Below are 14,463 nucleotides of genomic sequence, written 5' to 3'. Positions count from 1 at the left end.
TGGCAGAAATGTCCGGTTTTTGTCAGGAAAATTTCTGCAAGAAATCCTGACGTGTGCACATACCCACGGTGAACAGTCAGTTCACCGGAGGTTGTGAAGTCATCACTTCCAGCCCGGCGTAGACAGCCATTACAACAATGTCAGAATGGAGGGTAGTTTCCAGGGGTAAGTATTGCTTCATTTATCAAGATGGCTTTCCATTAGTAATTTTTAACAAGGAGTGGAAAATCCCTTTAAGGACCAAACAGGCCTGGTCGTGAAAGAGAATCAATTAGTAGAACGAAGCTTCCTAAGCCATCTACATGGCCATGTAGGTCGTAGAAAGCTGAATAAAATGACACCTCGATAACAGTGATCTGATGTCTTATTCCAGAGAAATCCATATGTTTCTTATTATGTATAAGAGCTGTTAAGATCTATGTCCGGCCCACAGATCTTAACAGCTTATTTGCATATTAAGAAAATGTGCATTTCTCTGAAATAAGACATCACATCGTAGTTATCAAGGTACAATATTATTCCTCTTTCAATGACTTCCATACCCATATGGATGACTTAGGTGAGGGTTGATCATTCTAATAATTCCCCTTTAAGGAGTTAACACAGAAAGTTTATTACACAATACGTCTTATTTTGTAAAATTGTTGTGAACATGGCTTAAAGTTTTTTTTTCCCCCATCTTCATAAATAGGTATTGTCAGATAGTCCTTATAAATCCAAGCAATTTTGCAATATACCAGTAGTTAAAATTTTCAGCCTTTCTTGAGATATTAACACTTTTGTTTACTGCTCGCTGTCTTGGAGACCGAACTCCGCTGCTAGACAGAAGATAAAGTGTAGTGCTTACAAGCTCTTTTCTTCTGAGCTTGTAAACACTGTGTGACAGTGATGGATGCGGACCCACTGCGCCAATAGTCGGGCTTACCCTGGAGAGGCATGACTAAGTGACTACCTGATCTTCACTATAGTCTCTGATGGCGAGGATAGGCTTAGGTTGTTAGGGCAGCCACCAGGTGCCACTCCAGGGTAGTTCCCGGACCTGTAGCAGCTGAACAATGGGTTAAGGCAGGGATAGGAGGCATCGGGGGCGTAGGCAGAGAGATGTTCAGGAAGTACGAGGTCAAGGTAGGCAGCACAAGTTCAGAATACAAAGTTGATTTCAGTAACAGAGAGGTCAGACAGAATGGGTATACAAGCCGGGTGGGTAACAGGAGAGTCAATACAAACTTGCACATAGACAGCATACTAGGAGAGGAACCTAAGTTCAGGCATGGCGTGGAGGGCGGAGCTGTCGATTATATCCCCTGCTGGCAGGGAGAGGAGCAGGGAAGTTAAACTATGCGGGACACACAGGGATCGAATTCCTGCAGAGTCTTTTCATGCCTCCCTTTACCCAGGTGGAGATTCTCAAGAAGAGGAGGATGCAGCCATGCTGGGAATGCTGCAAGAGGGTGTTCAGCATGATGGCTTGAGACTGAAAGGAGCAGAGCGGTGAGCGCAGTGAGTATAACAGCGCTCAGAAAGTGTACAGGTTACTGGCGGCGTAACACACTGTTTTTAAGCCAGGATAGCTGGAGTGCGCTGTTACCTCCTAATCCCAGTCAGATACAGTGCAGTGTTTACAAGCTAGACAACAGCAGTGGTCTGTCTCCTAGGCAACAAGCTGCAAACAAAAGAAAAGTATTAATATCTCAGGAGGAACGGAATCATATTTTGATAAGGAAAAAATGCAAAAGTACATGGTTGTAAATCAGTATCTGATAATATCTATAAATAAAGATGAGGATAATTTATTGTTTAAAACAATTGGGACATTCCTGTGTCTGATACAGAACCTTAATAATTGCTTTGTGTTTCTTTCTGAAGGTGGAAATGCTGGAGCGCAAATATGGAGGCCGTCTCATAACCAGACATGCTGCGCGCACCATCCAAACCGCCTTCCGGCAATATCAGATGAACAAGAATTTCGAGAGGCTTCGAAGTTCCATGTCAGAAAACCGCATGTCGAGACGGATCGTGTTGTCCAATATGAGAATGCAGTTCTCCTTTGAAGGACCAGAGAAAGTCCATAGTTCCTATTTTGAAGGGAAGCAGGTGTCTCTGTCGAACGATGGCACAAAACTTGGGCACCGTATGTTGCAGTCTGATTGTGGGGATCTCGGTGAGCAAACATCATTAAAATCTCCTGCTGCCTCCAGTGATTTTGCCGATGCGATCACAGAACTTGAAGATGCTTTCTCCAGACAAGTTAAGTCCCTTGCCGAATCCATCGATGATGCATTAAATTGCCGTAGTTTACACGCAGATGAGGTCCAGGCATCTGAGCAAGCTAGAAGTCGGGAATTGGAAAGAAGTAGTCAGATGAAGCCAGCACATAATCTTGATCATCGGAAACTTGATGAAATGACGGCGTCTTATAGTGATGTTACCCTGTATATTGACGAGGAAGAGCTCTCCCCTCCTCTTCCTCTTTCTCAGTCTGTGGACAGGCCGTCCAGCACAGAATCTGACTTGAGACTCAGATCAATGAACTCTTCGCAAGAGTACTGGTCCATGACTCATAAGGACGACAAGTTGGATACAGATACCAGTTGTCGGAGCACACCGTCACTGGAGTGCCAGGACCATCGGTCAAGAATAGACCATCTCCCTTTGCTCACCATTGAGCCACCCAGTGACAGTTCAGTAGATCTTAGTGATCGCTCGGAAAGAGGATCTATAAAGAGGCAGAACGTGTATGAAAGAGGGATCCACAGTCAGCAAGGAAGCCCCAAACATATCCCCCATAATATTCCAACCAAAATAATCTCTAGGGAAGATGAGCAAAGCCGCCACCGTCAGAGGCCTATCGATGCACAGTTGATAATCAACGGCACTGTGAACCGACAGAGTAAATCTGAATCTGATTATTCGGATGGCGATAATGACAGCATAAATAGCACTTCTAATTCCAATGACACCATAAACTGCAGCTCAGAGTCTTCACGAGACAGTATCCGGGAGCAGACCCTGAGCAAACAGACGTACCACAAAGAGACACGGAACAGCTGGGATTCCCCGGCATTCAGTAATGATGTCATCAGGAAAAGACATTACAGGATCGGGCTGAACCTTTTCAATAAGTAAGTACCACCTGAACTCTTAAACACCTTGGGCAGCTTGAAAATGGTTTAACGGATTATTCTGATGGAGGGTTTCAAAGAAAAAGTGAAAATAGAGTCGAGTCCAAGGTCACGCAACGTCCCCGCAAGTCCTGAATCAGACAAGTGTTGTCCCATAAGCATGTATGATCGATGGGTTCTATCTGCTGAGTGGCCCACTGATCCCAAGGATGGTGGGCCAAAGTCCCCTAGGTGAATGAAAACATGAGTGAATGAATAATATCATGAGCATGTGCGACCAGCACTCCATTAAGTGGTGGTCGCACATGCTCAGTAAGACTCACACAAGGGACTTCACCTGTTGTTGTGATCAGTGGGGGTTACAGCTGTCGGATGCCAGTAATCATACAATTATTTTATTCGGCAACAACATTTTTTAACTTTCTACTTATCTACAAGTTATAGAACAGTGGACAATGAAGATCTCTGATCACATCACATGTCTGCTGCCTTCCTTGTGTACTCATATTTGAGAGCCTTAGTAACTCAATGTTTGTCTGTACATTCATAGGAAAGGCTTTGTGAACAATCCTGTGCTCCGAGTATCTATTGTAGACGCTGCCTGTTCTCCCTGTACATATTTGGAGTATGCAAAATGTTTCACAACCTTGGATAGATACAAGGAAGCAAATTCGATACGGAATTCCACAAAGTAAAAGAATGAGAGAGAATAATGAGTAAAATCATAGCATCAGATGTAGTCCGAAACTTTTTTGGCCTCCGATGGGTAGTTAATGGCCCCAATAAGGGGTTAATCCTATGTTGTCCTATCATGGTCACGATAGGGATTACTGCTTTTAGGTCCTGGCTATGACAACGACCAAGCGCCGCTGTGCTATGCTGTTTGCGCAACTCCTATAGAAATGTATGGGAGTTACAAAAATAGTGTAACAAAGCGACTTACGCCATTTGACATGCGTCCCGAGTCGTAGAGAATGCGTAGCTTGCTGTTCTACGTCGTCCCCATAACTCCCATTAATTTCTTCCTAAGTTTCGCACATCTGGCACATCTGCATTTGGCTGTTTCGCCAGAAACAATGCGGCTTCTCCGGCTGTAAAATTTACTACCCAACGAAAATGTATGTATTGCTCCATTACATATATTTTAATCTTGATGATCCTGCGGGTGCTGTCAGGAAACGTATTCCAGCAGTAAGGACCACTTTTATGTAGGCAGACACCATACTGGCCTCCGGTAACTCAGTTGTCTGCCATCTTTATACACCTATCAGACTCTGGTGGAGGCATAATACACTGTAATACAGTAGTGGTGCAGGGTATTATATGAGTGATCAAGCTTATAAAAGGTAATAGAAAAATGAGCAATAAAGGAAGAACTAAAAAAGAACACAAAACGCGTGTTCTCCCCACTGAAAAATGGTTTATTATGTAAAAAAAAAAAAAAAAATAAGTATATTGTTATGTCGGCTATGAATGTAAATGATGAATTAATATGTTATTTAATAACACAATGATCGACAATAAATACAGTTAAAAAAATTCTAGTTTCGCCCTCATATAGCCACATCCAAAACGTGTTGGCTCTTGAAATGAATAAAAAGAAATTGCCAAGTCCTTAATCCTTAAAAGTTAAAGGGAATCTGCCGACAGGTTTTTGCTATATAATCTGAGAGCAGGATCATTTAGGGGTTGTGACCCTGATTCCAGTGATGTATCACTTACTGGACTGCTTGGTGTAGTTTTGATAGAATCCCTGTTTTGTCTGATATTAGATGTGGCAGATTTGCCTGACTGCTGTGCATGTGAGTCCTAGTCCTGCAGTGATAATCTCCTGCTGATAAAACACTGACTGTATTGAAACTACAGCACACAGCCTAATAAAGTGACACAACCCTGGAATCAGGCTCTCATGCCTTGCATAATGCTGCTGTGAGATTAAATAGCAAAATGTTGCTGTATTTTTACCTATCTACATGTATTTTTAACTAACAGCCATTTTTTCAATGGGGTTTAATACAAATTTTGCACTGATTGCCTTCTGTAGCTTCTTTATTACGCTGTCTGTTAAGTTATCTGAGAATCCGCCAGTAAGCTCGTGCTGATGGGGAGTTTGTAACTCTTCCTGCTGTCTTTTTCTGAACTGTTCCGTGCTGATGTGTCACCACAAAGTTAATGTGGTCACACAGGTGGAAATGGACATTAAAGGGCCCCTGTGCAAGAACAGTATATGGGCCCTTTGCAGTCCTGTAGCTCATCATAATGCACAATTCCACCTGCTTTGGATGTAAAAACGCCCCCCCCCTTACCTCTTGGGCCCTTGTGCAGCTGCACAGGTTGCATCAATGTTATTTTTGCGCTCTGGTGTGGTCTATAACCAGCTGAAAGAAGCTCAGAAACAGACTGATGCAAGAGCTACGAACTCTCCCATCAGAAGGAACTCACTGATGGATTCTCAGTTAACTCATTCAAAATTCAGCAACATGCAAATAAGTAAAGAACCTGTAAAATGCAAATGCTGCAAAATGTTTAACAAAACCCAATAGCGAAAATGATTAGAACCAAAATACATACTTTTACGTAAAAAATAAAAATGTCTACAAAAGGTCCACATTGTTTAAATCCCACAATTAGGTGGGTTGTTAAAGGGTTAGGAGATCCCATGAATTTTGTCCGGTTTTGATAACGCACATGTTTACATCATATGTCTTCCCAATGATTATATAGATAGTGTGGTAATACATTAGGGGATTATGAGTCCGGTTCCCTATGACACGGCTAATGCCAGGATCTGCAAGAAAATGATAGACATAAGATTCAAGAATGGCTGTGTGCACACGATGAGTAAATGGATGCAGCAACTATGTAGCTCTTGGCAAGAAAAACACTTTTTTTGTGCTTTTTTGCCACGTTAGAGTGTGGTTTAGCACGTTATGTTGTGTTTTTGCTGCATTTATGGTGCGCTTTTGCACATTATGGTGCATTGTTACATTTACCATATGTTGCGTTTTTGCACATTATGGTGCGATTTTGCCTCATTTATGGTGTATTTTTGCCTATTATATGGTATGTTTTTGCCACATTTATGGTGTGTTTTTGCCTCATTTATGGTGTATTTTTGCCTATTACATGATGTGTTTTTGCCACATTTATGGTGCATTTTTGCCTCATTTATGGTGTATTTTTGCACTTTATGGTGTGTTTTTACCACATTTATGGTGTGTTTTTGCCCATTATATGGTGTGTTTTTGCCATATTTATGGTGCGTTTTTACCACATTTATGGTGCGCTTTTGCACATTATGGTGCGTTTTTGCACATTATGGTGTGGTTTTACATTTATGGTGCGTTTTGCACATTATGGTGTGTTTACCACATTTATGGTGTGTTTTTGCACATTATGGTGTGTTTTACCACATTTATGGTGCGTTTTGCACATTATGGTGCTTTTTAATCACATTTATGGTGCGTTTTTACACATTATGGTGTGTTTACCACATTTATGGTGTGTTTTTGCACATTATGGTGCGTTTTACCACATTTATGGTGCGTTTTGCACATTATGGTGCTTTTTAATCACATTTATGGTGCGTTTTTACACATTATGGTGCATTTTTCCCCGCTTTTTTGACTGATTTGAGTGAAGTTAAGGCCGGGATCACACACAGCGAGATACGGCCGAGTCTCGCAGGTTAAAACCAAGCTCTGGCACCGGCACTCCAGAGCGGAGCGTGCGGCTCCATGTATTGCTGTGCGGCCGCACGCTCCGCTGCGGAGTGCCGGTGCCAGAGCTTGGTTTTAACCTGCGAGACTCGGCCGTATCTCGCTGTGTGTGATCCCGGCCTAATGGTGAATAACGCAGTACAAAAACACGCAGAGAATTGACGTGCTGCAGATTATTTTCTGCACCAAATCTGCAAGTCACAGATAAGCAACGTGTGCATGACACTTCAGGTTTCTCGTCCACTTTGCTTCCATCAGGATTGCGTCAGGTTTTGCCAGCAAATCTGTATTGCAAAAACGCACCGCATCTGCAGTGTGTGCACAAGCCTATAAACTGATTCAGGTTGTCGCTCTGCACATTTGCGTCTGTTTCCTGACTCTCCTAAGCTGAAGCTGCCTTACCTGAAGATGACAACATCAATTAGTCGTCAGCACGGCAGGCCGCGTAAAGAGGATCTTCACCATCTGCTCCTGTCACATTCTCCCGCAGCCACTTTCGCGGTCACTTCAGGCTCCCATCGACCCATCCTCTCCCAGAACATATCATTTTCATGTTCATTTCGTGCTGTCACTTAGGAGTTTCTCTCGCCACAGAGAAGTCTTTGTGATGAGTCAAAAACAGCAAATTAGCAAAATTGAAGAAATGTCCACTCCACCCTGTCATACGCTAAGACGGCCATTCTGTTCCCATCTTATAAATAGACTTATTGAGTTTGTTTTTCAGAGCAGTGAGATATAGTATTAGGCCGGGATCACACATGCAAGAAACACGTCCGTGTCTCGCATGTGAAATCCAAGCTCTGGCGCCGGCACTCCGGAGCGGAGCGTGCGGCTCCATGTGTTGCTATGTGGCCGCACGCTCCGCTCCACAGTGCTTGGATTTCACATGCGAGACACGGACGTGTTTCTCGCATGTGTGATCCCGGCCTTAGACAGAATGTTGTTTTGGCAGATGTGAGCCATGGAGGAGAGGTCAGACTAGTCCCAGGAACGAAAGGGCATGTGCACGCGATGTCTTTTTTAGGTGAGTTCCGCCCGGAATCCACCTGGAAAAGCGCCGCAAAATGAACATAGTGCACAGCAATGTAAAAATGACATTGCTGTGCACGTGTTAAAGAGGTTGTCCACTACTTGCACAACCCCTTCTCAATCTTCGTTTTCCCTTTGTAAAATAATAAAATTTATCATTATTTCCGGGGTCATTCCAGCAGTGTCGGCACTGGTTCAGTCTTGATTTTTGCACACTAGCATATAGCCAGATTGTGAAGAATATGCTCCTGTCCTATTTTTGCTGTCTGTTGTTCAGCAAAGCTGATGGAATAGTGTCTTCCTATAATAAAAACTAAGGGTACGAGTCATTATTTGCATTTCATTTTAAGTCCCTTTTCTTTTTTTCTTTGCTCTAAATTAATAATCTTTATTTTTATATAGCACTAACATATTCCAGTTTTGCACATATTATCATTGCTGTCCCCAATGGGACATTCCCTATCAGTATGTCTTTGGAGTGTGGGAGGAAACCGGAGAACCTGGAGGAAACCCACGCAAACACGAGGAGAACATACAAACTCCTTGCAGATGTTGTCCTTGGTGGGATTTGAACCCAGGACTCCAGTGCTAACCACTGAGCCATCGTGCTGCCCCCTAAATTCTTTAAAATAGCTAACATGCTTAATGAATTTTCCGCAAAATTAAAAAAAAGAGTTTCACCGTATGGCGCAACATTCAAGCCCAAATAATTTCTGTATGTAAAAGCACTCCAGAGCGTGTGTGGGGGTGTAGATTGAGGTACATGGGCACCAAATTTAGCGTGTTTTTTTTTAAACAATTGATAAATTAGCCAAAGACGTATGGAAAATAAAAAGCACTCACACAAACTGGTGAATACATAAAACAGGCTTAAAAAAATGCAAATTGAAGGAAGAATAAGACTTAAATGGAAAAACGAGAGACAGAAAAAAGGCACAAATGCAACAATGAACGGCCGTAAATGTCAGCACTGGTTATTCGACAGTATTTTTGGCATTGGGTGAAAGGCAGCACATCCTCCTATAGAACAGACGTCTCCATATTTCCTGTGCTTCGCTGAAGCCTTTTGGGCTTGAAGCGTTCTTATCTGAAAACAAAAGCCTTTAATCTCCAGTTAGTCATCCTCACTGGTAAAATTGTTTTCAGCGTTAGCGCGTGGATGTTTGTAGGTCACCTTGTCTTGAAAATCAATTGTTTTAGCATCTGGAGATTCAATTTTACTTATGTTGCTTGTTGAAAGAAACAATCCAGAAAATGTCAGTAATTGGAGGGACTGTAAAGCGTAAAGTGAGAATGTGCAGTGTTTGTGCGGTAATCTGTCATCTGTACATCCAGACTTTAACTTTGTAAAGAATGTAAAAGCCTTTTCTGAGTTCCTAAAATGTCAATCAAAAAAGACGCCAACAGGGGCCCAAACATATAGGAGAAATGCTGGACCTGCTTATTTTGACAAGACTGGCTGTAATGTGTATCAGGGTGTCTTGACTTCTCCCTGACGACAGAGAAAAGAAGGATCGTAGAATGGTAGAGTTGGAAGATACCTCCAGGGTCACCGTGTCCAACCCCCTGCTCAATACAGGATTCACTAAATCATCTCTGTCCAGCCTCTGAAGACTTCCATTGAAGGAGAACTCACCACCTCTCGTGGCAGCCTGTTCCACTCATTGCTCACCCTCACGGCTAAAACGTTTTTTCAGTGATGATTTACGGCTTGCCCGACCATTTGTCCCAGCAGCTGCATGATTTGCGGCTGCTAGACAGCCTGAATACATGTGGGGATTCCCTAACAAACAGGCAATCCCTGCATGTGTTCTGGTTGTTTAACAGCCGCAAATCATGCAGCTGCTGGGACACAAACCTAATCTACGAGCACGCCCAAGATACTCGGAGAAGACCCAAGCATGCTCGGAAAACCCGAGTAACGAGCACACTCGCTCATCACTACTGTGCACATGATCAGCCTTTTGTTGATTCTTTTAACCGTGAAGCGGTTAAAAGAAGTTATGTGTTCATTCTACAAGGAGCTTCGTTTGGACTTTGCCTGCTCTAAATACTGGAAAGTGCAGAGCAAAGACACTCCCTAAAATGAGGTTTGGTTTGGACAGAAGTGCACACTAGGGCAAAACCATGAGAGAGGGTAAGAGTGATGGTGGTGCTCACCTCTGGTGGTTGTGTGGGGACACAACACCTATAAGGCTAGGGTCACATTGCGTTAGTGCAACCCGTTTAGTGCTAGCGCTAGCGGGTTGCGCTAACGCAATGTTTTTAATGGGGCCGCGTCCTGGGGTCGCGGTAACGTCCCCGCTCTCGCAGATCCTCGATCTGCGAGAGCGGGGAACGGACCGCGGGCGCGACTCGGACGCTGCAAGCAGCGTCCGCGGCGCGCCAGGAATCACCGGCGCGTCGCTAGCGCGTGCCGAACATGGCACACGCTAGTGCTGCGCGTTCCCATTGCCGTGAATGGGCGCGCTAACGGACGCGTTGCACGGCGTTAATTTCGCAGTGCAACGCTGTCCGTTAAGCGCGTTCCCATAACGCAATGGGAACCCAGCCTAAGAGCCTTGGAATCCACAACTGCAGCCCAGTGGCTGGAGAAAAAGTCCTTCCAGATAGCAATTCACTTTAGTGGAGAGATCACGGTACCTGGGCTGGTTTTTTGGAAAGGAAGAACCTTCCATGATATAAAATTAAAGTTTTTATTACACCAACACATTTTCAAGGTAAAAGAAAACAAATATCTAAAATGAGATTTGACAGAGCACAAAATAAGTCTCTCTGCCTCATTAAAGAGACAAATTGTCTCTTCAGAGAGGAAGAGGACTAGAACTCTAGTGCCACCTATTAGAAGTAGCAATCCTAAAAATCAATGCCGACCCTTTAACGAGCCTTGTCACATGACTTAATATAATAGCCAAACCAGAATCTAAATTTGCAGACACTGTGTTTCGGGGTACTGCCCCTCGTCAGTGCAAAGTGGAGATCTGGTTTGGCTGATTGAGAGGCGTCTGACCAGGATCCACGATATTTCCTCATTAAAGAGAGTATGTGAAGCACAAGATGGCTGTCCACGCACAGGTGCACCATTGGTGTGGCCAAACATTTCAGTGCATCTTCCCATCCACTTAATTTCCCTCTATTTTCACTCCTCTTCCTTTCTCCTCGCCTATTTTCACCCCTCTACCTTTCTCCTCCCCTATTTTCACCCCTCTCCCTTTCTCCTCCCCTATTTTCACCCCTCTCCCTTTCTCCTCTATTTTCACCCCTCTTCCTTTCTCCTCCCTTATTTTCACCCCTCTCCCTTTCTCTTCCCCTATTTTCACCCCTCTCCTTTTCTCCTCCCCTATTTTCACCCCTCTCCCTTTCTCCTCCCCTATTTTCACCCCTCTCCCTTTCTCCTCCCCTATTTTCACCCCTCTCCCTTTCTCCTCCTCTATTTTCACCCCTCTTCCTTTCTCCTCCCTTATTTTCACCCATCTCCCTTTCTCTTCCCCTATTTTCAACCCTCTCCCTTTCTCTTCCCCTATTTTCACCCCTCTCCCTTTCTCTTCCCCTATTTTCACCCCTCTCCCTTTCTCCTCCCCTATTTTCACCCATCTCCCTTCCTCTTCCCCTATTTCCACGCCTCTCCCTATCTCCTCCCCTATTTTGATTGACAGCTCTGGCTTTATAGAGCCAAAGAAGGGTGGAAATAGATGGAAAACAAATAGGTGAGAAGGTGCAATGAACTGTTTGGCCACACCAAAGGTGCATCGAACGGCTGAACTTGATTTCAACAGTTATTCTGTGCTGACAAACTCACTTCAAATTCAGTGGCCCCGGACGTTGCGCCTGAATCTTGTTGTTCAGAGCTTCAGATGGAAGCCCTGACGGAACCACTGTCACGTATCAAAAATGCAGTGTGAACATAGCCGAGCACAGTAAATCTACAAAACCAGGGATTCAAGCTTCAGGAGGCTAATTTGCATATTCCAGGTGCCTTCTGGGAGAAGCGAAGTCTCCCTAAGCTAGAAGATCGTTGGGTACAGCCGGGACCAGCTGCTTCGAAAGCATCACCAAACCAGGGATTCAAGCTTCAGGAGGCTAATTTGCATATTCCAGGTGCCTTCTGGGAGAAGCGAAGTCTCCCTAAGCTAGAAGATCGTTGGGTACAGCCGGGACCAGCTGCTTCGAAAGCATCACCAAACCAGGGATTCAAGCTTCAGGAGGCTAATTTGCATATTTTAGGTGCCTTCTGGGAGAAGCGAAGTCTCCCTAAGCTAGAAGATCGTTGGGTACAGCCGGGACCAGCTGCTTCGAAAGCATCACCAAACCAGGGATTCAAGCTTCAGGAGGCTAATTTGCATATTCCAGGTGCCTTCTGGGAGAAGCGAAGTCTCCCTAAACTAGAAGATCGTTGGGTACAGCCGGGACCAGCTGCTTCGAAAGCATCACCAAACCAGGGATTCAAGCTTCAGGAGGCTAATTTGCATATTCCAGGTGCCTTCTGGGAGAAGCGAAGTCTCCCTAAGCTAGAAGATCGTTGGGTACAGCCGGGACCAGCTGCTTCGAAAGCATCACCAAACCGCGCGCCGAATTTTTGCCTGTAGGACATTATTGCAAGAGAGCTTGGCTGAGTAGATTACACAAGAAGGAAAACACACAGCAAGTCAGCAGGATCTAGGAGCAACATGGCAGATGTGACAACCTACATGGTGAGCTGCAGCATGTGCTACATGTTCACAGATCGACCAGAAGAAGAATCCAATTTCACCTGTCAGAAGTGTAGACTAGTGGCCCTTTTAGAAGAAAAGGTGCGGGGTCTGGAAGAAAGAATAGCAACTTTGAAACTCATCAAAGAGAATGAAGACTTTCTAGACAGAACAGAAGCATCTCTACTGGTCACAGAAGGTGCAAAAAGTGTCAGAGAACCTCCAAAAGCAGATGAGTGGAAGCATGTGACCAAAAGAAGCAAGAAGACCATGGAGAAATCACCAACCACACAACTGAAGAACCGATATCAAATCTTTGTAGAGGATGAAGATGGCACACCTAAGAATGAAGCAATACCAGCAAGCAAAAAAGAAAAGGGCACACAGCAACAAGTGACAGCAAAAAGTACAGCCAAGAAGCAACGAAGAGTGGTGGTGGTGGGAGACTCACTACTGAGAGGCACCGAAGCAGCCATCTGCAGACCGGACATAACTGCAAGAGAAGTATGCTGCCTTCCAGGTGCGATGATCAAGGATGTGACCGATAGGATACCAAAGCTCTTCAGCTCCAAGGACGTCCACCCATTTCTTCTGATACATGTTGGCACCAATGACACGGCAAGGAAGGACCTACCGACAATCTGCAAGGACTTTGAAGAGTTGGGGAAGAAAGTAAAGGAACTGGATGCACAGGTAGTTTTTTCTTCTATCCTTCCAGTAGACGGGCATGGCACCAGGAGATGGAACAGGATCCTAGATGCAAACAACTGGCTAAGACGATGGTGCAGACAACAAGGATTTGGATTCCTGGACCACGGTGTGAATTACTGGTATGATGGACTCCTCGCCAGAGACGGACTACACCTCAACAAACCTGGGAAACACACATTCGCCAGAAGACTCGCTACACTCATCAGGAGGGCGTTAAACTAGAAGAAGAGGGGACGGGAAGAAAAACATTAGACTCGAACAAAGACGACCCAGGAAAACATACTCAGAAGGGAGGTAAGAACATTTCTAAAACAATCCACAGTGAGGAGATTGGAACAAAACAAAATCCTCTAAACTGCATGCTCGCAAACGCCAGAAGCCTGACAAACAAGATGGAAGAACTAGAAGCAGAAATATCTACAGGTAACTTTGACATAGTGGGAATAACCGAGACATGGTTAGATGAAAGCTATGACTGGGCAGTTAACTTACAGGGTTACAGTCTGTTTAGAAAGGATCGTAAAAATCGGAGAGGAGGAGGGGTTTGTCTCTATGTAAAGTCTTGTCTAAAGTCCACTTTAAGGGAGGATATTAGCGAAGGGAATGAGGATGTCGAGTCCATATGGGTTGAAATTCATGGAGGGAAAAATGGTAACAAAATTCTCATTGGGGTCTGTTACAAACCCCCAAATATAACAGAAAGCATGGAAAGTCTACTTCTAAAGCAGATAGATGAAGCTGCAACCCATAATGAGGTCCTGGTTATGGGGGACTTTAACTACCCGGATATTAACTGGGAAACAGAAACCTGTGAAACCCATAAAGGCAACAGGTTTCTGCTAATAACCAAGAAAAATTATCTTTCACAATTGGTGCAGAATCCAACCAGAGGAGCAGCACTTTTAGACCTAATACTATCTAATAGACCTGACAGAATAACAAATCTGCAGGTGGTTGGGCATTTAGGAAATAGCGACCACAATATTGTGCAGTTTCACCTGTCTTTCACTAGGGGGACTTGTCAGGGAGTCACAAAAACATTGAACTTTAGGAAGGCAAAGTTTGAACAGCTTAGAGATGCCCTTAATCTGGTAGACTGGGACAATATCCTCAGAAATAAGAATACAGATAATAAATGGGAAATGTTTAAGAACATCCTAAATAGGCAGTGTAAGCGGTTTTTTACCTTGTGGG

The 14,463-nt window shown here is 44.2% G+C and overlaps 1 protein-coding gene across 14 annotated transcripts in view; it reads left to right on the top strand.

Moving 5' to 3' along the window:
- The window catches only part of IQSEC1 (IQ motif and Sec7 domain ArfGEF 1), an 816,093-nt gene that overhangs the window by 724,253 nt on the left and 77,377 nt on the right, over positions 1-14,463 (top strand). For 13 of the 14 annotated variants that reach the window (XM_069736797.1, XM_069736803.1, XM_069736798.1 and 10 more), the window contains one exon: positions 1,867-3,122. In XM_069736797.1, coding sequence (XP_069592898.1) covers positions 1,867-3,122 — 1,256 coding nt within the window. Of the gene's footprint in view, positions 1-1,482; positions 1,501-1,866; positions 3,123-14,463 lie in introns of those variants that run through there. The other variant, XM_069736806.1, reaches the window with a different exon arrangement.

This window comes from Ranitomeya imitator, chromosome 8, assembly GCF_032444005.1.
Source record: "Ranitomeya imitator isolate aRanImi1 chromosome 8, aRanImi1.pri, whole genome shotgun sequence".
Taxonomy (NCBI): Eukaryota; Metazoa; Chordata; class Amphibia; order Anura; family Dendrobatidae; genus Ranitomeya; species Ranitomeya imitator.
The sequence above is the reverse complement of the archived record's forward strand: the minus strand, read 5'-3'. Positions and strand labels throughout refer to the sequence as shown.